The sequence below is a fragment of the Canis aureus genome, chromosome 2 (assembly GCF_053574225.1).
Source record: "Canis aureus isolate CA01 chromosome 2, VMU_Caureus_v.1.0, whole genome shotgun sequence".
Taxonomy (NCBI): domain Eukaryota; kingdom Metazoa; phylum Chordata; class Mammalia; order Carnivora; family Canidae; genus Canis; species Canis aureus.
The window spans coordinates 72,802,267-72,825,730 of NC_135612.1; the positions used below are offsets into that span (position 1 = coordinate 72,802,267).

Here is a 23,464-nt window from a genome sequence, read left to right on the forward strand (position 1 = left end):
AAAGATAAAGAAAGTCTTAATACCTTTCCAATTCCTGGCTTCATTCCCTTTCTGAGTCTTTGAGTTGCCTGAGATATCCTAGTATCTTTGTAAGAACACTTTCCATTTTTGCTCAGACTAACTGAAGATGGCTTCTATTACTTAAAAGCTAAGATTCTTGATTCAAACACATTTCGATTAAACACATTAAAACATATCTTGGGCAGCCCCGGTGGCGAAGCGGTTTAGCGCCACCTGCAGCCCAGGGTGTGATCCTGGGGACCCGGGATCAAGTCCCACATCAGGCTCCTTGCATGGAGCCTGCTTCTCCCTCTGTCTCAGCCTCTCTCTTTCTCTGTGTGTCTCTCATGAATAAATAAATAAAATCTTTAAAAAAACATATCTTGATTAAAATACATTTCTCCTATACCAGATTATAAATTGAGTATAGTACAAATTAATTTGATTGGTTAACTGATTAATTTGGGAAAAGGATTTGCATTATATAAACCATTATTGGTTTCTATAAGGGGAAAAACTCTTGCATTGACAAGAATGTAACTGTATATGTTAAGGCAGGAGGTAGCATGGTATTTGAGGAAAGGGAAAAATCTAGGGAATCGAGAATCCTTCGATAGTAGTATCTTCCGGCTCCTCAGGCCTCCTGAGCCATGGCCTTTGCTTGTCCTATTCACTGCCCTGCTAGCATTCAGCTAGAAAATCTGCTGTTGAGGAAATCATAGTCTGGTCTTTCTAATTTGGGTAGAGCCCCGTGGCTTTCCTGGCTGACTCAAGCTAACCCCAGCTCTCATTAGGCTCACTAAGACTATGCTGGGACTTCCATCAATGTCTCCTGAGTCCTAACTAAGTCAAACAGAAACTGAGGGAAGCTCAGCAAAGCTGAAACTCAAAGTCTGTCCCATAGCATATTGCCCCATCAATTTTCTCTGATGTATCTGGATGCCTGTACTGGAAGGCAAGTAGTCCAGTCAGTAGTGGGATGGGCAGTGAGGTGTGGGTTGCCCAGAAACCCACATGGAAAACCAGGTGAGATCCTTACTTATCTAACACAGAGAGTATACACCTGTGATTGCTTTTGCTGTTCTCCATCTTACAATTTCTTATGGCTACATCTGACATGAGCTATGACTAGGTCTTTAATCTTTCAGAGTCCTTCAGCCAAACCTAACTATCCTAAGTGGAAGGAGCAGTAGCATCTAAATGGTTAATGCTTGGACTCTGGCATCAGCCTTCCAGATTTTGAATTCCGGTCACTCCCTTCTTGGATCTATAGCCTTAGGTAGGTTTCTGTAAAATGTCTGTGTGTCAGTTTTTCCACGTGTTAAAATACAGGTTGCTAATAGTATCCTCCTCAGAGAGTTATAATTAAAGAGCTCCACAACAGTGATTGATACATATTAAGTGCTCAATAAATGTAAGTTATTTTTGTTATGTCATTACCTTAGTCCTCCGGCCTCATAATTTAAATGAAACTGCTTTAATTTCCTTTAACAATATAAAATCAGATATCATACTGATAATTGTTTCAGGGAAAAATCTTCGTACCAGATTGTTATCATTGTTATATTCTGCTTTCCATTAAAGTTCAACAACATGATAACAAAAGCCTTAATGATAGTAGCACTTAACATTTATTGACCATTTACTATGCATGTGGTTCTAAGCTAAACATTTCATATCCATTAGTTTTTTGTTTTAAGATTTTATTTGTTTATTCATGAGAATACACAGAGAGGAGGGAGAGAGAGGCAGAGACACAGGCAGAGGGAGAAGCAGGCTCCATGCAGGGAGCCGGACGTGGGACTTGATCCCGGATCTCCAGGATCAGGCCCTGGGCTGAAGACGGCGCTAAACCGCTGAGCCACCAGGCTGCCCCATGCCCATTAGTTTAATTAATTTTCCCAACCACCTTTTCAGGTAGGTACTATTATTATCCCCATAGTAGGTTTCTGCTAAGATTTAGGCTACAAAGAAAACAAATTTAAAACTTGTTAGCTTGTTCTTAACTATGTAAAAGGTTTGTTTTCTTTTTTCTTTTTACTTTGGCAAAGTAGTGGGTTCTTATCTTCTGTTGGAATTTTCTTGTTTGATACATTAGATTTTTTTAAAAGAGCTATAAACAGACCTAAGTAAATAAATAATAGCTGTTTCAAATGAGGTTTAATTTATGTATATGCTGAAACATTATTAGGAATTTCTAATGATTTTTCAAAGACAAGTTGGATCTTACAATTCAAGCTTTCAAAAACAACTTGATTTTTTTTTTTAAGGTTTTATTTATTTATTCATGAGAGACACAGAGAGGGAGAAGCAGGCTCTCTGCAGGGAGCCCAATGCAAGACTCATCCAAGATCCCGGGATCACATCCCAAGCGGAAAGCAGACACTCAATCGCTGAGCCACCCAGGCGTCCCAACAACTTGATTTTAAACAGAATACTTAACCTGTTCAAGAAGGTTTGTAAAGGAACTCAAGAAACATGAACTTTTATTTTTTTCTCTATAAATTTTTGACATTTATCTACACATTATATGGTATACAATTTTACCAATGAAAATACTAATAATTATTTCATATAAAATACTCTGTACTTTCACAATTACCTGTTAAGAAGACTCTCTACTTCCTGAACTTCTGCTATGGGCTCTTCATTATCAGAAAGGAGACGAGCTTGAAATTTTCTGTCTTGGAAATCATACAGCATCACAATAATAAGACTGCTCAAGTGATCTGGCTACCAAGGGGAAACACACATAAAGAAAAGTATACAAACAATATTTAATAGCAATATTTTCCATTCCACTATTTTTTCATAGTCTGGTTGTATTGAGAGACAGAGAAGGACTTCCAAATAGAAAAAAAAAATCCAGTAAAAAAATAAACCTTTTCAAAGAGACAATTTTTGCTATGTCATCACAATGAAAGTACTAGGATCAGAACTGGAAGTAGGAAAGAGTTCAGGATGTGTTTTGAAGAGGCCTCAGCATCAAGAAAACTAGTTTTTATTTTAAAGGCTTGTTAGTACTTTCTAAATAACAATCATGAGACAGCTAATGATGTAAAAGTTGTCTACTTACTATTGTGGTACTTGGGAAGATATAGCTATCTATTAATATTGTTTCCAAAATATCTTGAACTGCAAGACAAGGAAAAAAATCTGTTACTGAAAATACCAAAAATGAAAAAGAAAACTTTGGAATCAAAATATACTTTAGACAATACCACCAACTGTTTTTACTTTCATATCTAAAATATATTTCAATTCTTGACAAAGACTCACATGATGAATACTTGTCATCTTTTTGAATCCGGAACCCTTGGGATCTAGGTACCACACAAAATCCTAGTCAAAGGAGCATTTTTGGAATAGTTAAAGCAGTAATAAAAGAATTCCAACCTTTAGTTCAATTTCAACCTTTATAAAACATTAAAGAGGATCTAATTTAAATGTCATCATTTTTATATTGCTGGATTGATTCAGTAATATTTTATTTAGTTTTGTTCCATGTTTATGCTCATGAGAGATATTGGTCTATCATTTTCTTTTTTCATAATATCCTTATCAATGTTGGTATCAGGGTTATACTGGCCTTGTAAAGTAAGAGGGAAGTGTTCCCTCTTCCTACATTCTTTCGAAGAGTTTGTCATAGGTCAGTATTATTTCTTACTGAAATATCTGGTAGAACTCACTGGTGAAGACATTGATGCCATTTAATCTAAGACCCAAATGACAAGGAGTTAGCCATGGAAAGATCTGGGAGGAGAGAGCATTCTAGGCAGAGATAATTGCAAAGGTACAAGGTGGAAACAAGCGGACATGTTGAAAAAGCTCCACGGGGTACATGAATGTTCCTTTTGTTACATCATGTGACAAATGCTTTATATGCACAGTACACATTGAATTTCAGTTTTTTATTTGGGAGATGGGAAAACTAAAAAGAAGTTTTAGACTAATAGAGCACAGACTCTAACTTTCATAGGAAATCCTTTGGAAATCATTATCCATATTTGAGCCACCAATTATGGTTGCATTATATAAGGCAACATTTCACTTATAGGGAAAATAAGGTTTAGTTTTACACCTAAGTACATGAAAACCAATTCCTATCTACTTCATAGGTTTTCAGCATGGGTCCCATTTCATCACAAAAAATAGAGTCCTCATAACAATGAAGGAGTTTATCTAAGGGAGCAGACCTGCACAGGTCACAGAATTTTCAGCAATGGAAGTGTTTCACTCCTTCTTAGGATACAGTGAAACACTCCTATTTCCTAAGAAGGAGTGAAACACTCCTATTTCCTAAGAAATAGAAGAGGCAGAATGAAATAATGATTTTGCCAACATTGCATTTTTCCTTTTAGGGCTCTTGTCAAAACTGGTAACATTGTTGGGCTGCCTTTGATGCTGTGCAGAAAGCATCACCTTTGTGTATCTACAATTTACATAACATTCTCATGTAGTAATGCCAACATTAATAGTACCTGTATACTTTAGATAGTGCTTCCTACGTGCTATACCTTGTTCTAAGCGCTTTTCATATGTTCACTGAACTCTCATAACAACCCTATGAATTAGGTATCTATCATCATTATCTCTATTTTATTGATAAGGAGATGAGAAAAAGAATATGGTTAAGTACTATGTTCGTAATCACACACCAAATGGCAAATCAGGGTTTCAGACCCAGACAGTATGGCACCAAAGTGTCTGCTCTTTACCACAACATTATGCGGCCTTTCTTCATCTTCCTCTTCTAACAAACCAGAGTGGCTAAATAAAACACATTGCCAGTGACTAATTTGAGTTATCAAGATTTACTTGATGATTGCAAACCTTGCATATCCTACCAGTATGACCCAATAACTTGCATTATTCCCTGTTCCCAACTAATTAAAAGCCTGTTCTCTTTAATGTGTTGAAAAGAACTCTTCATCCCCATTCTTCAGGTTTTCAACATGGAGGGGTCTTCCCTGGAGAAACACCCTTTGCCAGTGTGTCTGTGGAGGTGCAGTAGAGAGATCTACACTTCTTCACAGGTTAGATGAGAAAGTATTCGGTAGATAGTATTTGCAAACCTCTGGACTAGAGATCTAAAGCCATGTCCCCGAACACCTTTTCTTTTATCTCTCTCTCTCAGTTGGTTCCAAAATCAAATGTGAAGGCAGAGCACTATTTATTGGAACCCTAAGATTCACATAGCCCATCTTGTCATCCCTCCGGCTCTGGAAGAAAGATGGAAGATGTCCCTTCTTTTGATTCTCCTCTAGGTTCTCCCTCTTTTATTGTTATTATGTTTTCATGGAGTTTCCTTCATGTGAGGGATCTCTAGAATCTTCACTTCAAGAATGTCAAGGGCCTCATATAATTATATATAATACAGTTGGTTCAGTTTGTGTGGGTGTGGAAGGAGAGAAACAATAAAACTATTTAAGGCTTTTTTGGCAAAACTAGAAAGAATAGCCACTAACATTCTGAAAGAATATTTGAGAAACATAAATACTAGGGGAAGGAAGCTGGCATCACCAAATACAAATCATTATATAATTAAAACAACACACCATGGAACCCTAAAAATCCCTAAAAAAACCCCTAAAAAACATGGATTGAATGGGGTTGCTATTTCACTTTCCAACCAAATGAAACATCTCTTCTTTTTAACCTTCTTTCTGCTAGTTCCTTAGGTACATCATTTAATCTCTTCTTGAGCTTCTCTCAATTTTTTCATCTGCAAAATCAGAATCTTACATCTCAAAGGACTGGTATATCAAATGACAAAGTGTTCTTTTAATTACAAAGAGCTAGGTAAATATAAGGTATTATTATTGTCATTCAAGAAAATTGCTTTAACCTCTTCCATGAAACCAAAGCTTAAAAGGTTATTGATCTAGATCATTTTTCTAATGAATGCAATCAAGAATTAACTCAGCAGGCGGGGTGTGGCTCAGTCTACTAAGCCTTCCACTCTTGATTTCGCCTCTGATCCTCATCTCAGGTTCTTGGGATCAAGCCTTAGCCCTGCATCAGGCTCCATGCTCATTGGGGAGTCTGCTTCTCTCCCTCTGCCCCTCTCCCAATTTGGACATGTATGTGGGCACACAAGCTCTCTCTCTGTCTCCCTCTCTCAAATAAATACATAAATAAATATATTTTAAAAATTATTATTATTATTTATTTACTCATGAGAGACACAGAGAGAAAGAGAGAGAGGCAGAGACACAGGCAGAGGGAGAAGCAGGCTCCTTGCAGGGAGCCCAATGCAAGGCTTGATCCCAGGTCTCCAGGATCACGCCCTGGACTAAAGGCAGCACTAAACCACTGAGCCACCTGGGCTGTCCTCTTTAAACAAACAAAAAAAATTAACTCAGCAGGCCTGAGTGGCCAAACCTTGAACATTCCAAGGAAAGATACGGCCCTCCAAGCTCCTGGGAAATAACCTCTATAAGCCTTTGAAATATCTTGCCTGATGAAAGTGTCCTTGTGTACACGGGCGTTGGGCAAAACCGCATCAGTGTGGCCTCTGGAAGAGCTAGAGATTGAGTAAGGTCAGCCACAAGAGCACTCCTTATCTACATGACTGATCCCAATAAACATTGTGGACAGCAAGGCTTGAATGAACTTCCCTATACTTCAATACTACCTTCTACATACTGCAATACTTCATTCGCATTGTCGTCCATTGTTGCTAAGAGAATTAAGTCCATATTTCCATGGACTCCATTGGAAAAGAACAATAAGAAACTTATATCAGGTCTCCTCTAGTATGTTTATATACATACATATATATAAATTTATATATTTATAAATATAAAAAGGTTATGTACTTTTTTCTAGTGTTGATTTTAAATAACCTCCACTGTAATACACTATACCCATGAGTATAATAGCTTTGCTAAGTTCTGTGAGTCCTTCCAGTGAATCATTGACCCTGAGGGTGTTCCTGGGCACCCCATCTAAAATTACTAATTCCCAAAGCCATAACCAAAATATACATTAAGCATTTACTAGGTTTTTCAGACAGAGTTAGAAGATTCTGAAACGAGCAGATTAATGCCACAGACAGTTCCTGGGACTGAAAGTTCACCAACTATTATATATACCTAGAAAGGCTGGAGAAAGAATGAAGTCAGGAATAAGATCAATAATTTCAGGGAAATCTTCAAGTGTTCTTTTTTCTTTATGGTTCATCAGTCTATTTCTTTTTTTTTTTTTTAAGATTTTATTTATTTATTCATGAAAGACAAATAGAAAGAGGCAAAGACATAGGCAGAGGGAGAAGCAGGCTCCTCATGGGGAGCCTGATGTGGGACTTGATCCCAGGACCCCGGGACCACGACCTGAGCCCAAGGCAGACGCTCAACCGCTGAGCCATCCAGGAGTCCCCATCAGTGTATTTCTTAAGAAATTGTTTTCCAGATTTTCTTCTTTAATATTTAGAATTCCTTGAAACATCCAGAGATTCTTTGAAAAAACAAATTAGCTGCTAGTACTCTACTTCTTTGACAAAAGTAAAACTTAAAAGGAATAGGCTACTCTTCATTACCTTCTTTAACAGAAAATTGACTTTGGGGCTATTTAGAAAAGCAGGAGTAGTGGTTGTCTTCATCTTAAAAAAAACAGACTGATGGGCAGCCTGGTTGGCTCATCAGTTTGGCTCCGCCTTCAGCTCAGGGCCTGATCCTGGAGACCTGCGATGAGTCCCACATCGGGCTCCCTGCATGGAGCCTGCATCTCCCTCTGCCTGTGTCTCTCTGCCTCTCTGTCTCTCTTTGTGTCTCTCATGAAAAAATAAGTAAAATCTTTAAAAAAAAAAAAAAACAACAGACTGAGCCCTTTACACCTTTAAAAGGTTAATCAGATAAATACACATTCTGCTTTTGAAAGAGCTTATACACAAAGGACATCAACAAAAGAGCAAACAATAAACCTGAAAAACTTAATACAACCAAAGGAATATACTTAACATTTATATAATTAAAGGAACTTCCTCTGTCATTTTTTCCTTCTCCTTGTACTTCCACAGGAAAAAGTAATATGATCTAAATCATCTATTCACAAATTCACCAATAAAAGGGACCATTACCCAAGCTCTCTTTAGTTTGTACATTAACCTTTTCAGCTTTATTGCTCTTATAAAACCATAGAGAAAAAAAATCCTGAATTTTCTTTTCTGAACTGTGATTCCCTGAACCTATACTGTACAAGCCAAATGTGAGTTTATAAAATATCATGTGAAAGTATTGGTAGAACACTGATAATACACAAGATAAAAGTGAAATGCACAGAGCATCCCATATTTTAAAGAAAAATATCAGGCTCTTAATTATCTTGGAAACCTAATGCATTTAGAAATTCTGTTTTCATTCTATTTGAACATTCAGAAATTATTCAGATAATAATTTAAGCAAGATAGTTTCCTTATAAGAAGAAAATAATATTTGTACCAAGTAAACAACCAAAGACATTTTATTTTAGTATTTGACCTTATATCAGAATTAGAATTTTAGGGGGATCCCTGGGTGGCGCAGCGGTTTGGCGCCTGCCTTTGGCCCAGGGCGGGATCCTGGAGACCTGGGATCGAATCCCACATCAGGCTCCCGGTGCATGGAGCCTGCTTCTCCCTCTGCCTGTGTCTCTGCCTCTCTCTCTCTTTCTGTGACTATCATAAATAAATAAATAAATAAATAAATAAATAAATAAATAAATAAATAAAATTTTAAAAATGAACATTTCAAGCAAAAGCAGGTTTATAAAGCAAAAGCAGGTTTATAAAGGCCTATGACAGTACTTTATCTGACTGGGATTTTCTGGGTCATTAAAAAATATCAAATAATCACAAGGCCCTTCATAAAAAGAAATAAAGACTGAGAAAGATAATCTAGTACATATATCACTATAGCATAACCATCTAGTTAATGCATTAAATTTATATACAATAATTTCAAGTTTTTAATATTGACTTTTAAAGGTAGGATTCAATATTCCATTAGGAAAACAAATGGTCTATAATAGAATTTTGGCATTAACATTAAATACCAGCTAATTAACATAGATGCCCAGTCTGCCTTTCACTGTTGCAAAGAGAAAAAGATGTAAAAATGTTCTTTTGACTCATGATTTAAAAGCACACCTTGGTCTTGAAAACTACATTTTTAAAAGCAAATGGAAGGAACGGATGAAACAATCGAAAGATTACACTGGAAAAGAAAAAATGGTAAATGGTTAAGACATTAAAAAAAAAAAAAACAAGAGAAAAGAAATAAAAACTAAAGAGAAATTGCTTCTTAACATCAAATTTTCTTCCTTGTTGATAAACTCCTGGCCCTAGAGTTGAGCTGTATCATGTCTGGAGACTACCAAAAATATATATTCACATCTCAGTAATTAATGGGACATTTAGTTCAACTGAACAATTGTTAACTGCGTATGTGCAATGATGAAGAAGGCCCAATATGTACTAATACCAAGGAAATACATGAAAATTAGTGTTGCCCTTTCAAGCTGTCTCTTTAGCAAGGCACAGGCTCATTTCAGCCATGCTGCTAATACTCCAAATATTTCTGGAACTTCTTTTTTGGAACTATATTCAGTCAGTTTACAAATCAATGTAAACATTAATATAATATAGTACAATATATTATAAATTATAAAGTTTATCACCAGTACAAAAACAAACATCTCCAGGGACACCTGGGTGGCTCCGTGGCTTCGGCTCAGGTCGTGACCCTGGGGTCCTGGGATGAGTCCCGCATGGGGCTCCTCCGAGGGAGCTTGCTTCTCCCTCTATGTCTCCTCCGCTTCTCCCTCTACGCTTCTCCCTCTACGTCTCCGCCTCTCTGTCTCTCAAGAATAAATAAAAATCTTTAAGAAACAAAACAACACCTCCAGACCCTTTTGACTGTTGCTCTTACCAGCTCCCAAACTTCAGGCTACTGGCTTTGAATGGGATCATTTTGGGGGGGTGGGGGGTGTTTGATTTAATTTTTACATTCATTTTTAGTATCTTGTACCTTTTCTTCTTATCCCATCTCTGTTCCTCTCCCTCACCCTCTTACTGGTTTTTACGTTTGTGAAAGTTTATACACCAATATACGAGGTGTAAACACAGAACACAGAAAATGCAAAGAAATAACCCCTGGAGAAGGAATGCGTACTTGGCTACTTCAGTGGATTCCTAATGCTTCCTGTTAATGAAATGGTTTCCTTGTTTCATTTAATGACTGTGCATTACATCTATCTAAGGACGGGCACCGTGCTAGGCCCGTGCAAATCTGCAGTTGGGGGGGGGGGGGGCAGGGACAAAAAACAACAACAATAAAAAACACAGTTCTGGCCCTGAAAGAGCTTATTACTGTCCTGGAAAGAATTCTCCGAATTCCTTGACATTTGCAACTGACCAGATGTGCGTAAAAACAAAACCTGGCGTGCAGGAGGGGGGCTGCACGCCACGGATTCTCTCATTAGCTTCCTGTAAGCGCTGATCTTTTTTTTTTTTTTTTTTTAGACTTTTATTTATTTATTAGAGAGAGGCAGAGACACAGGCAGAGGGGGCAGCAGGCCCCACGCAGGGAGCCCGATGCGGGACCGGATCCCGGGTCTCCGGGGTCGCGCCCTGGGCCGAAGGCGGCGCTAAGCGGGGCGCCGAGCCTTCGGACTGGCGCTACTCACACTTCAGGGCGCTGAAAGCCAGCTCGTAGGACGAACGCTGCACGGATTCATCCTCCGACTCGGGCAAGGACCGCAAGGGTTCATCCCCGTACTTGATTAAGACGTGCTCCGGTGACTTTTCCAACCGAATACCCTGAAAAATGTTTGCTGCCGTAACGTAGACGGCGTCCGGGAAGCCCGTGCTCTCGGGCGCCCCGGCGGGGCCTGTGTCGCTGCGCGGGGCGCGGGCCGACAGCGCCGGGTCCTCCGCGCGGGGCTCGCGGGCCGAGCCCGGCTCGCCGGTGCCGCGGGGCACGGCCGCCCCCGCGCCCGCCGGCGGCGACGCCAGCTCAGCTACCACGCCGACGCTGCACGGAACCGTCTTCCTTGCGCCTCGAGCATCGCGTCTGTGAAAACAAGCGGTGATCTCGGTAAGTCCCCGCGGAGGCGGGACCCACCGGCCGCCCGTCTCCGTCGCGCGCGCAAGGCGGAGGCGGGACAGGTGGCACCTGGTGGCCCCTGCGGGCGGACCCAAGCGTCGCGGAGGGGCGGGGGCGCGCAGGCGGTTGGGGAGTCGCCTCCCGAGCCGCCCTTCCCGGGCCCGTCGGGGGGGCGCTCCCCCCGCCCGCCCCACGACCCCCTGACCCCAGGCGGCGGCGGTCTGCCGGGGCTTCGGGGGACGGGGACGCGGCGGCCGCGCTCGGGGCTCCGGGGCTGCGGTCGGAACGGCGCCCTCGGGGCCGCGCGAAGGCAGTTGGGTTCCGAGGCGGCCTCGCCTGGTTCGGGGCACGGGCGGTGGCGGCCTCCGGCGCTCGCTTCGCTCGGGTTCCCGAAGGCGGGGCGCGCCGTCGGGCCTCTCGGTGTGTCCTGCGCGGTCCCCGGGCGGACGCGGCGGCGGAGCGCGGTGGAGCGCGGCGCGGGGGGACCGCGGCTCAGGCCCCGCGGAGGGCGGGTGGGCCGGCCCGGCCCGCGGGACCCGCGTCTCCATGGCAACCGGACGCCGCTCGGGGGCAGTTCCCGCGGGATTTGGCGGGCGAGCGGCTCCGCCTCGGTGGGAGTTCGGAGACACCTGTTCCCGCCCCGCTGGGGGCCGAGCGAGACCCTTTGCGCGCTTGGCCCGCCCGGGCCCGGGTCCCCGACTCTCCCAGGAGCACGGGCTTCCCCTCCTCCCGGACGGTCCGGGGCGCCCTCCTCGAAAGCAAGAATTCTGTGTCGGTGACGGCACCCGCCTTGGCGCCTGGGGCGCCGCAAACGCTCCAACAGGAAGAGTAGAGAGCTCCCGAAACAGAACAAACAAGCAAAGGCGGGGTGGGGGAAAAGACAAGCCTGCTTTATTTCCGTACTTTTTAGGACGACGAATATCATGCACTCTTCCAGGGCGACCTGGGTAAACGTCTTTGCCAACTTAAGGCCAAGTCCCTCCTTTCCAGGAATTGCCTGCAAAGAAAGACTTGGCTGAACTGGACCAACAGACTATCAGATTAACCTCGCTGCATCCCCCAATGATAGCATGCAAGTGGGAGCAAATACAGACCCCCCGCCCCCAAAAAAAGGGTTTTAATACGGCTTCTTTAATTTTTTTAATAATAAATTTATTTTTTATTGGTGTTCAATTTGCCAACATACAGAATAACACCCAGTGCTCATCCCGTCGAGTGCCCCCTCAGTGCCCGTCACCCAGTCACCCCCACCCCCCGCCCTCCTCCCTCCGGCTTCTTTAATTTTTGAGTCCACCTAGGGAGCTCCTTCCTTCTCAGTCTTTGAAAACTCAGTGCAAACATTGCCTCTATAAATCCTTCCTGATGCTTGTATCAGAATATAAATTTAGCCACTGGGACAGAGACCCAGAAGAACCCATTGGCTTCAACAGAGCAAGTTTATTTCTCACCTAAAGTCCTGTTGGCACAGGGGCTCTCCTCCACAAAGTTGTCAGGGACCCCACTCCTATTTTACGGGGCATGTGAGGGCTTTGCCTTTGTCAGTTTAGTCTAGGGTGGCTTACCACCAGGTCCATTGCCAGCCAGGGGTTGAGGAACTAGAGGAAAGGGAGGGCATGCTCATTCCTTTTTCAAGGACATAACCTGAAAGGTGCACACATCTCTTGGCCAGAACTCAGTCACATGGCATACCTAACAGCAGAAAGGGTTGGCCTATGTGTCCATCTAGAAATCAAGGGAACTGTCGCTATGGAAGAAGGGGAGGATCGGTATGGGGAAATGATTAGCAGTCTCTGCTACAAACCTCTGTCTCCCACCCCTTCATCCACTAGTGTACTCAACTTCCATTATTCCCATAATGTCAAGTGTTGCCTCTTCTATGTCCCCATAACACTTTCTACATGCATGCATGCATTCCGTCCATAAAGTTAACAAATAAACATTAAATTCTTACCATGTATCTGACACTATGCTAAGCCCTGGAAGTAATAATGAATGTATGGAAATGATCAGGCACCTTACCCTCAAGAAATTAATGAATAGATGTACGTTAGCACCCTTCAATTTGTATTATAAATATTTGTGAGCATACTGTATTCCTCCTCCTTCTCCCACCTTGCTACCATGTAGCCCATAAAACACACAGTCTTGGGCAGTCCAGGTGGCTCAGTGATTTAGCGCCACCTTCAGCCCAGGGTCTGATCCTGGAGAGCCTGGATCAAGTCCCAAGTCAGGCTCCCAGCATGGAGACTGCTTCTCCCTCTGCCTGTGTCTCTGCCTCTCTCTCTCTCTCTCTCTGCCTTTCTCTCTCTCTCTGTGTCTCTCATGAATAAATAAATAAAATCTTAAAAAAAATTTAAAAAAACACTCAAATACTTTTATTAACTCGTTTTATTTTTACTATATGTAATATTATTTTATTCCCAGATATTAGTAAAATATCATTGTCACACACACACACATGCACAGAAGATTACAAAAATGAAGATGCCTTAGGGGTCGGGTCATGATACATTTCATTATGCATCACACGGTACACAGTACAATCTGCTGAAAATGTGAGGCAAAGCTAGCTATCAACTTTAAAGTACTATTAGTCTTTCAAAATGTAACTGAGGAGCCTCTTATTTTTCCACGATAGGTCAATGTAAGAGACAACTCACGATATTGAAAATGAAACTTAACGAGATTCTCTATCCCCAAAGTAAAGCAAAGAGTTGTGGGGGAGTGAGTTCATAGTTAACTGTTTGTTCTAATTGTGTGTATAATCCTCTTTACCTCTCACTTCTGGTTAATGGTCTCATTGTGGACTTAAATCTCGGGGAGGACGGTACAAAAGTCGCCGTAGAGATAGGTGTGTGGATTCAACTGTTGTGAAAGCAGAGCAGTAAAAAATGTGGTCTTTGTTTAAGTCACTCTTTGTAATATGACCAGAACATTAAATCAGAGATAGTGTAGAAAATTAAAAGCTAGTTACCTGGAGCTTTCTACCAAAAGAACTTAGAGGAGTGATTTTCTTTCCCCAGGGGGTAGAGTATTTGAAATATTTGTAAATTAACATTCCTTGCATTTGACTCAGAGTAACTAGTGTAAAATAGGTATTTAAAATACATTATCTCACTTGCTTCAAGTTAATCCAGGCCTATAAACTGTGCTCAGCTTCACTGAAGCTTGTTATAGAAGTATAAAAAAGTGTATGAAACATAAAGAATTTTATTTTATTTTTTTAAAGATTTTTTTTTTTATTTACTTATTTGACACAGAGTGAGCACAAGCAGGGGGAGCTCCAGGCAGAGGAAGAGGGAGAAGCCAACTTCCCACTGAGCAGGGAGCCCAATGCAGGCTCCATCCCAAGACTGGGATCATGACTTGAGCTGAAGGCATACCCTTAATGGACTGAGCCACCCAGTTGCCCCAAAACATAAAGAATTATTTTTTTAAACATAAAGAATTTTAACTTGTGTTTTTAAACACAAAACTCAATTTATAATTATTGTCATTTAAAAATATAAGTCTATTTTCTCTGCAATATTTTTTTCCTTATTCTTTTGTATTTTATAGATACCTAGTGTTCCATTGTGGACCTAAGCTATATCTAACTAGGAACTTTGGGGTACAAGGGCAGTATTAGGAGCCCTATTTGTCTGAGGATCCTCAGAACCTCATGGGTAAACTGCATCTGGTTACTGATGGTCAGGTACTGAAATATTCTATCCCAGAGGAGAAAAGGGCGATGAATGCCCCAAAAGACAGGAAACTACTCACTTTGAGGTGGATGAATAGCATCCTTTGATGCTGGGTGAGAGTTGGTATGAAGGAATACTTCACATATCTTAGAGGGTAGCATTACTCAAGTGTCCTCTTGCCCAATCCCTGTGGAAACTTGTCGCAAATGACTTGAAATGGTAAGATGATAATGCAAAGATCACTTTGGGAAAATCAAAATATGATTGTGGTTCTTTAACACAAGCCCATCAAAGATTAACCAAAAGAGCTATAATCATTTGAAAAGGAGGGGGAAAATCTTTCTTAATTAAGAAGCAGCAGACAACTGGGATGGAGCGGAGTCCTGAATGATGAGGCAAGTGGAGAGGAACAAAAGTCCAAACCATAGCAGTTCATAAACGGCATCCTTAGAAGCAATATTCTGAAATTTAAAAGCCAAATATGCCAACAACTAAGGAAGAGTTGGAGTTACCTGGGGTGCAACAGGGAAAGAGGTTCAGGAGGTCTACTAGTGGGGCACCTGGGTGGCTCAGTCCGTTGAGCTTCTTCCTTCAGCTTGGGTCATGATCTCAGGGTCCTAAGATCCAGCCCCACATTAGGCTCCCTGCTCAGTGGACAGTCTGCTTTTCCCTCTGCTCTGTCTCTCCCCACTGCTCATGCTCTCTTTGTCAAATAAATAAAACCTTAAAGAAAAGAGGTTCATTTTCCCAGGCTTGATTGCCTTTGGTGGCCCCGGAGACAAGAGGTTACAATAGACAATCATCATAATAGATTGCACCAACACAGTAGTTTTCCAGATGTGGTCATTCAAGTACCACTTTCGTGGGTGATTTTTCCACATCCATATACTACTATCTATACTATTTTCTCAATTTTTTAAAAAAAATCAAGATCACAGCTTTAATAGAAAACTGTGAATGGAAAATCAGCATCATTTGACATAAATGAAAATAATCACAATGAAAGCAAAATAATACTATTAGATTCTAGCTAGAAACAGTGTACCAGCACTCCAGGCCTAATGTTGACTGCTCTCAGCTAAAAAGGAAGATGAGGGGCGGCCCAGATGGCTCAGTGGTTTAGCGCCGCCTTCAGCCTAGGGTGTGATCCTGGAGGCCCGGGATCAAGTCCTACGTCAGGTTCCCCACATGGAGTCGGCTTCTCCCTCTGCCTGTGTCTCTGCCTCTCTCTCTCTCTCTTTCTAATAAATAAATAGATTTTTTAAATCTTTTATTTATTTATGACAGTCAGAGAGAGAGAGAGAGAGAGGGCAGAGACATAGGCAGAGGGAGAAGCAGGCTCCATGCACTGGGAGCCCGACGTGGGATTCGATCCTGGGTCTCCAGGATCGTGCCCTGGGCCAAAGGCAGGCGCCACACTGCTGCGCCACCCAGGGATCCCTAAATAATTTTTTTTAATAATTTTTTTTTTAAAAATAAAAATAAAAAATAAAAAGGAAGATGGGCAATGTTAGAGAGGTGTTAAACACCAGCCCCAAAATGAGATTTTCTCCTTGTCAGAAGGCTCAAAAGAGCCTTGGATAAAGCAGCTTTCTGTTATGTATTTGTTATTCAATATTAATTCAGCATATCACTTTAAATCATCTCCCATACCTTTGATGGTGCTGGCTCTGCACTGAAGAAACTCCGTGTCAAGAAATTTGAATTCAAGCATTAGAGGAAAAATGCTTCTTCTGAAACAAGAGGTAGAAAATACAAGAAATTCATAACTGGCAAGAAAGACATTGGAAGGGGCACCTGGGTGGCTCAGTGGTAAAGCCTTTGGTTCAGGGTGTGATCCCGGGTCCTGGGATTGAGTCTTGCATCAAGCTCCCAGCAAGGAGCCTGCTTCTGCTTCTGCCTATGTCTCTGCCTCTCTCTCTCTCTCTGTGTCTCTCAGGAATAAATAAATAAAATCTTAAAAAAAGAAAAAAAAAAGAAAAGGAAAGACATTAGAAGGATCTTGTGTCACAAATGAACTCAGTCTGCTTACATGGCACAGTGGTAGTGGGAACTTTAAAACTAGATAGAATTAAAAAAGAAAAAAAAACTAGGTAGAATTAGAAGACCATTTTTTTAGTCCTAATGTTGTCATGAATTAGTTACATAACCCCAGGCAAGTCTCTGTTTTTTTATATTTGTTTCTTGATATGTTGAAGTCCAAGATTTATTTACTAAGAAAAAAATGAGTGAAGAAGAGACTGAGAAAGATTGGCAGTCAATAGGGGAAAGATATTTAAGTATCTTTTTAAAATAATATTTATTTATCAGTATTTATTTAAAATATCTATTCAAAAGGTTTTTTTTAAGCAAAGGTAGGCAGAATGGAGGAATAAAAGGACCAAGACATAAGATATACAGAAAAAAAAAAAAGAAAAATGGTAAATATAAATCCTATCTGATCTGCAATTGCATTAAATGTAAATGGATTAAATACTTAACTAAAAAGCAGAGGTAATAGAATGGATTTAAAAATCCAACTATAGGACAGCCCCAATGGCTCAGCCATTTAGCACCACCCTCAGCCCAGGGTGTGATCCTGGAGACCCAGGATCGAGTCCCACATCAGGGTCCCTGCATGGAGCCTGCTTCTCCCTCTGCCTGTGTCTCTGCCTCGCTCTCTCTCTTTGTCTTTCATGAATAAATAAATAAATAAATAAAATCTTTTAAAAAATCCAGCTACATGCTGACTGCAATAGGCATATTTTAGTTTCAAACACACAAATAGGTTGAGAGTGAGAGGATGAAAAACTATAGCCATCCAAACTAGAACCAAAAGACAGATTGAGTGGCTATACTCTTGTCAGACAAAATAGACTCTAAGACAATTGTTCTAGGGATCCCTGGGTGGCGCAGCGGTTTAGCGCCTGCCTTTGGCCCAGGGCGCGATCCTGGAGACCTGGGATCGAGTCCCACATCAGGCTCCCGGTGCATGGAGCCTGCTTCTCCCTCTGCCTGTGTCTCTGCCTCTCTCTCTCTCTCTCTCTCTCTCTCTGTGACTATCATAAATAAATTAAAAAAAAAAAATTAAAAAAAAAAATAAGACAATTGTTCTAGAATACTTTTTCCTAGAAAATAAATCTTAGACTTGAATACATCAAATTATTTTGGCATTGGCAAAGGGTTAGTAAAATTGTGGTAGGTCTAAAAGTTCTTTTGAATCAATGATTTCATTGGGAGCTCTGGATGTGTGTTTTGGATCAAAACAAAACACATGCCTCAATGTTACAATATCATAGCAAACCAGACTGCATGGAAGAGGTAAAGGTATGGTTTTTATGGCGATCCCTGACCTAATGCTCAGAATGCATAATCTAATAGAAATGTCAGAGTCACTTTACACTGAGATTATATGTATTGCCTTAGCATTTAAATGCTTGAGCAAATATAAAAGAAACAAATATTAAAAATTAAATTTTCTTTTTCATATTCGGAAGTTAAGAATCATGAAGAGTTATATGAAATGGCGAGAAAGGATATTTTATGCTTTTATATAACTAAATAAAAACTTCCCATTCCCCCACAAAACTAAGCCAATCACACCAGACCGAACAATAAAAGCTCTGAGACAATAAGGACTCCACACTAGGTTTGAGTATACTATCTTATTCTAAACTAGATTCAGGGAGCCATCTGCTGGTAAATTGATGAGTTATTTTTTATTTTTTTTTTTAATGGATGTGCAGTTAGGGTTGCCAGATAATATACAAGACATCCAGTTAATTTGAATTTCAGATAACCAACAAATAATATTTTTAGATTTATTTATTTGTTTGAAAGAGAAAGAGAGATAGGGCTAGCTGGGGGGAGAGCAGAGAAAGAGAGAGAGAGAAAGAGAGAGAGAGAGAGAGAACCTCCAGCAGACTCCCCACTAAGCACAGAGCCTGACCCTTACACCCTGAGATTATGGTCTGAGCTGAAATTAAGAGTCAGATGTTTAAACAATTGAGCCACCCATGTGCCCCCTGACAAATAGCTTTTTAGCATAAGTATGTCAGTACAATACTTGCTCCATATGCCAATGCTATTTTGTCTTAAATTTTCAATTATATTATTTCAAATGATTTAGAAAAGGTTTTCTTAAAATTCAGATTGTATAATTATTTAGGAATATACTTATTGCTATATTCTATGTGCATGAACTCTTTGTCTTCCCCTCTTTTATCTGGCTCCTTATCATTTTTTCTAAGGTGGAACCCAACACAGGCTTGAACTCACAACCTTGAGATCAAGACCTGAGCTGAGACCAAGAGGCAGATGCTTAACTGACTGAGCCATCCAGGTGCCTCTCCTTATCATTTTTTAATTGAGCCCTTCTTCCTAGTTTACTTCTTTCCTACTGCTACAGCCTCATATTTAAGGAATCTGAGTCAGTTACAACTAATGAATGAAAAATCAGATAATTCATTTTATTTTCTGTAGTACCTTAGTTGCAGATACTATTTATCTTTTAAAAAGTAAAGGTGCATATCTGTATGTTTTATTTTTGACCTTTAAATTTTTTAACTTATGTTTTGAACTGGTAATATATTCACGTGATTTTAGTTTAATACAAAATAAAGAATATTCATTGAAAATTCTCCCACCCTTAACCATCAGGCATCCAAAAGTTTCTTCATGTATAGGCAACCAATCTACTGTATGTGATCTTCAGCTATCTTAAGGACATTATTTTGAAGTGAAAACATACAACAGGGTCATCTTTCACGAAAAAAAAAAGTGCCACCGATGACAATGAAAAACATTTCTTTCCTTATTAGTTATGGTTTTCAATTGAACAGCTTAATTTTATTTTGCCTATGAAGCAAATAATAGCAAAATGTATTCTCTTAAATCTTGGTTGCCTCTGAATGATTGACTGTAGTTGTAAAATCCAGTTAATTAAAAACTTGCATTATAAAATATCACAAGATGGAGATGTTGTTCCATGAAAGTGACAGTTAAAGAGCATGAGAAAAAAAATCTTTTGTTTCTTTTTGAACATCTTTATTTTCTTCTTTATCTTGCTCCCTGTCTTCCTGTCATCCAAGGTAGTGAGGAATATTCAAAGAGCCTGTGTTCAAATCCCTGATTTGTCTCTTTCTGCCTGTAACTCTAAATTAAATAAACCTTTAGGAGCCTTAAGATTGTCTATAAATTCAGGCTTATGCTCTTATTATGAAGATTATATTAAATAATATATCAAAATGGCAAAGCCCTCCAGCAAAAGCCAAGGACACATACAAGTTGTGTTTATCACTCATTGCAGTGAGGGAGAATGCACACCCTTAGGAAAAGGGCTTCTCAATAAGAGAGTATTAGAAAGGACCCATTATAGGACTGGAGCTGTGGTTGGGTGATTTGTAGTAGGGGCCCAAGGAAGCAAGGTTCACTTTGGACTGAGTGCTGTCAGAATGCAAGGACAATCTATGGCTGGGTATTTCACCCTCTATTTACAGTATCCCCTTTTCCATTTTTTCTCTTTCTGCAGTTTGGTCATCTAAAGTCCAGAAACAGATGACACTCTTGATGTATTGTCAGAAGGCCAATAGTAGCCTATTACTATGTCATAGTACCTACATCATTCACCTTTCTTCATTTCATCATGTAGGCATTTTATCATCTCACATCATCACAAAGGGGAGTACAGTTCAAGAAGATATTTTGAAAGAGAGAGACCACATTCAAATAACTGTTATTACAGTACATTTTCATAATTATTCTATTATGTTGTTAATCTCTTACTGTGCCTAATTTATAAATTAAACTTTATCTAATGTACGTTTAGGGGAAAACATATTGAAAACAGATCCCTTCAGATCTAACTATTTTTTAAAGAATATTATTTATCCATTTGAGAGAGAGCATAAGCAGGGAGAGCAGCAGAGGGAGAGGGAGAAGCAGACACCTGCTGAGCAAGGAGCCCAATTCAGGGCTCCATCCCAGGACCCTGAGATCATGACCTGAGCTGAAGGCAGATGCTTAACTGACTGAGCTACCCAGGTGCCCCTCAGATCTAACTTTTAAGTTCATTTATCCAGGGCCGAAGCAGCATTTGGCCTAGGAATAGTTTGCCCTCATTACTGTGGCAAGTGAGCCTTAATATTCTAAAGAGTACCTATGAATTCTGAAGTTTTCCACTCTGTTGAAAAACTGTTAGGAGCTGTTAGGAGCTGTTAGGAGCAAGGACTATCTCTGGCCTCTGGTGAGCTCCAAGAACTTTTTCCTCTTTTCTATAATCTTCTCAGGTGTTTCTTTCCCTGACCTTGCCTAACTTCTTCACACACATTCACTGAGCAGCACTCAGCTGAATATCAAAAGGGCCCCTCTGCACATCTCCAGATTTGTCTCTCTGATCCTCTGCTTCACTCTGTGCATGCTGTCGTCCTTGGCTCCCTTGGACTTGCAAATCCATCTCCTCGACTCAGAGAGATGACTGGGCTCCACTTGGGCTCCACTTGGGCTCTACTTGGGCTCCACTTGGGCTCCCAGTTCAGAGTCCTAGAAATTGGCTCTAGGCAGTAAGGTGGAGGCAACTGGAGTCTTACCTCATTTGTTTCCCATCTCTCAGAGATCACTGTCCTTGGTGGCCTAGTGTCAGTATCTTGAATGCTCTGGTCTCCTACATTTTGCTCAGTTTTTTAGTTGTTTCAGGTGGGAGAGTAAATCAGATCCTTGTTATTCCATGCTGACTAGACACAGAAGATGTCTTAAAAAAAAAAGAAAAGCATCATGTACTAAATCAAGTTATAAACAAACTTGATGGTACTTGTCTTACTTGTCTTGATTCAGGCTGCTGTAACAAAGTACCATAGACCGGGTGGCTTAGAAATTTCTTTCTCACAATCTGGAGGCTAGGGTGCCAGCATGGTCAAGTTCTGGTAAAAGCCCTCATCTGGTTTGCAGATGCAGTAAACTAGCTCTCTGTCCTCTTCTTACACAGGCACTAATTCCATTCCTGAGTGCTCCATCCATGATCTAGTTATCTCCCATAGGTCTCTCCTCCAAATATCATCACATTGGGGATTAAATTTCAACATGCAAATTTTGGGGAGAAACAAACATTCAGTTCATAATAACACTGAAAGCAGTTTTTTTACTCAATATAAAGAATGCCTTTCTATAACCCCACTTATATAAAAATAGAATAGTTTTCCCTTGGAAAGAAGTGTGTTCCCTGTCATGCAGATATAGACAGAGGTTATAAGCATTGTCTGAATATTGTAGAAGATATTCAGTTATGCTCAACAAACTATAGCCTACAGGCCAAATCTGTCCCACCACCTGTTTTCTTTTTTAATAAAATTTTATTGGCACACAGACATGCACTTTAAAAAAAAAAAAACATATTGTGTATACGTAAGGTTCTGTCATGCTAAAATGGCATAATGGGGGACACCTGGTTGGCTCAGCAGTTGAGCATCTGCCTTCAGCTCAGAGCCTGATCCCAGATTCCTGGGATCAAGTCCTGCATCGGGTTCCTTGTGTGAAGTCTTCTTCTCCTCCCTCTGCCTGTGTCTCTGCATCTCTTTCTGTGTCTCTCATGAATAAATAAACAAAATCTTAAAAATAATAATAAAATGGCATAATGGAGCACTTTTGATAGAAACTATGCCCTTCAAAGCCTAAAATTTCTTATCCTCAAAATAAAATAAAATAAAATAAAATAAAATAAAATAAAATAAAATAAAAAATAAATAAAATAAAATTTCTTGTCCTCTCCTGAAAAAATTTGCCAACCCTAGATTACAGCATCATATATGGCTGATGTGGCAAAATGACTTCTTTGATCTCTTCCCAGCTCAAGTTTCTAGGAGTCTGTGAAAGCAGAGAATAAATTTATTGCCTAATGCAAATTTTGCATCTTCTTCCATCACATATCTATATTCATTTTTTTTAACTTTTTAAATTTATTCTGTGTGTGAGAAGAGACCAAGCACACAAGAGCGGAGGGAGGGAGGAAAGGTGTTTTCCCTCTTCTTAGGGAGAAGCAGGCACCCCATTGAGCAGGGAGCCTGATGTAAGGGTACATCCTAGGACCCCAGGTTCATGACCTGAGCCGAAGGCAGCCACTTAACCAGCTGAGCCACCCAGGCGCCCTCTATATTTATTTTAATATAATATTCTCCTCCCCATCTCATTTCTTTGGGTAAAATTGATCCTCCCCAAATATCCCTATGTTTGTCCTTTAGCTTTGCATCTCTCCACCATGTATATATATTCCTTATGATGTAGTATCATTCATTCCCTTTCCCCTACTAGTTCTTCTGCTTCTTTTTTTCCTTCCTCTTTAACCTTCTCCCTTACTCTTTTTCTGCCTCTTCCTTCCCTTCTTCTTTGTCCCCCCTTCTCTTTCTCTGCCTCCTCCTTCTCATTTATAATTATTTATAATACCATACCAGACAGTATTCTAGACACTGGGGCTTTAGCAGTAACAAGATAATCTCTGCCATCACAAAGCTTACGTTGGTACCCTAATTTGAAAAGTAAAACCATGGTGTTTTCAGGTCAAAAACAAATGATTGTCACCAAAAAGCATTTCAGAGAATCCAAGACAAGACACACCCACCAATTTTCATGATGCAAGATAACAGAGTGATCATTCCCTAGGCTGTCAACTTGCTCTGAATCTTAAGTGGAAAAACCTTCTGATAACAAAACATTTAAAATTTCAACCAG

At 40.4% G+C, this 23,464-nt stretch overlaps 1 protein-coding gene and 2 long non-coding RNA genes across 5 annotated transcripts in view; 1 reads left to right on the forward strand and 2 right to left on the reverse strand.

Moving 5' to 3' along the window:
- NSUN7 (NOP2/Sun RNA methyltransferase family member 7) overlaps positions 1-11,929 on the reverse strand; it is a 55,408-nt gene extending 43,479 nt beyond the window's left edge. For both annotated transcript variants that reach the window (XR_013368464.1, XM_077878758.1), the window contains exons 1-4: positions 11,421-11,929; positions 10,666-11,051; positions 3,077-3,135; positions 2,603-2,733 (exon numbers count right to left, since the gene is read on the reverse strand). Coding sequence is in view for 1 of the 2 variants with exons in the window: in XM_077878758.1 (XP_077734884.1) it covers positions 2,603-2,733; positions 3,077-3,135; positions 10,666-11,051; positions 11,421-11,632 (788 nt within the window). In the remaining variant the exon portion in view is untranslated. The remainder of the gene's footprint in view (positions 1-2,602; positions 2,734-3,076; positions 3,136-10,665; positions 11,052-11,420) is intronic.
- LOC144301769 (uncharacterized) overlaps positions 1-23,464 on the forward strand; it is a 116,059-nt gene that overhangs the window by 43,674 nt on the left and 48,921 nt on the right. The gene's annotated exons all lie outside the window — the stretch shown is intronic.
- LOC144301779 (uncharacterized) lies at positions 11,956-21,497 on the reverse strand. Its single transcript, XR_013368637.1, has 4 exons — positions 21,334-21,497; positions 16,421-16,500; positions 14,847-14,977; positions 11,956-12,081 (listed from the first exon to the last, which is right to left on the reverse strand). It is a non-coding gene; the product is annotated as an uncharacterized LOC144301779 (long non-coding RNA).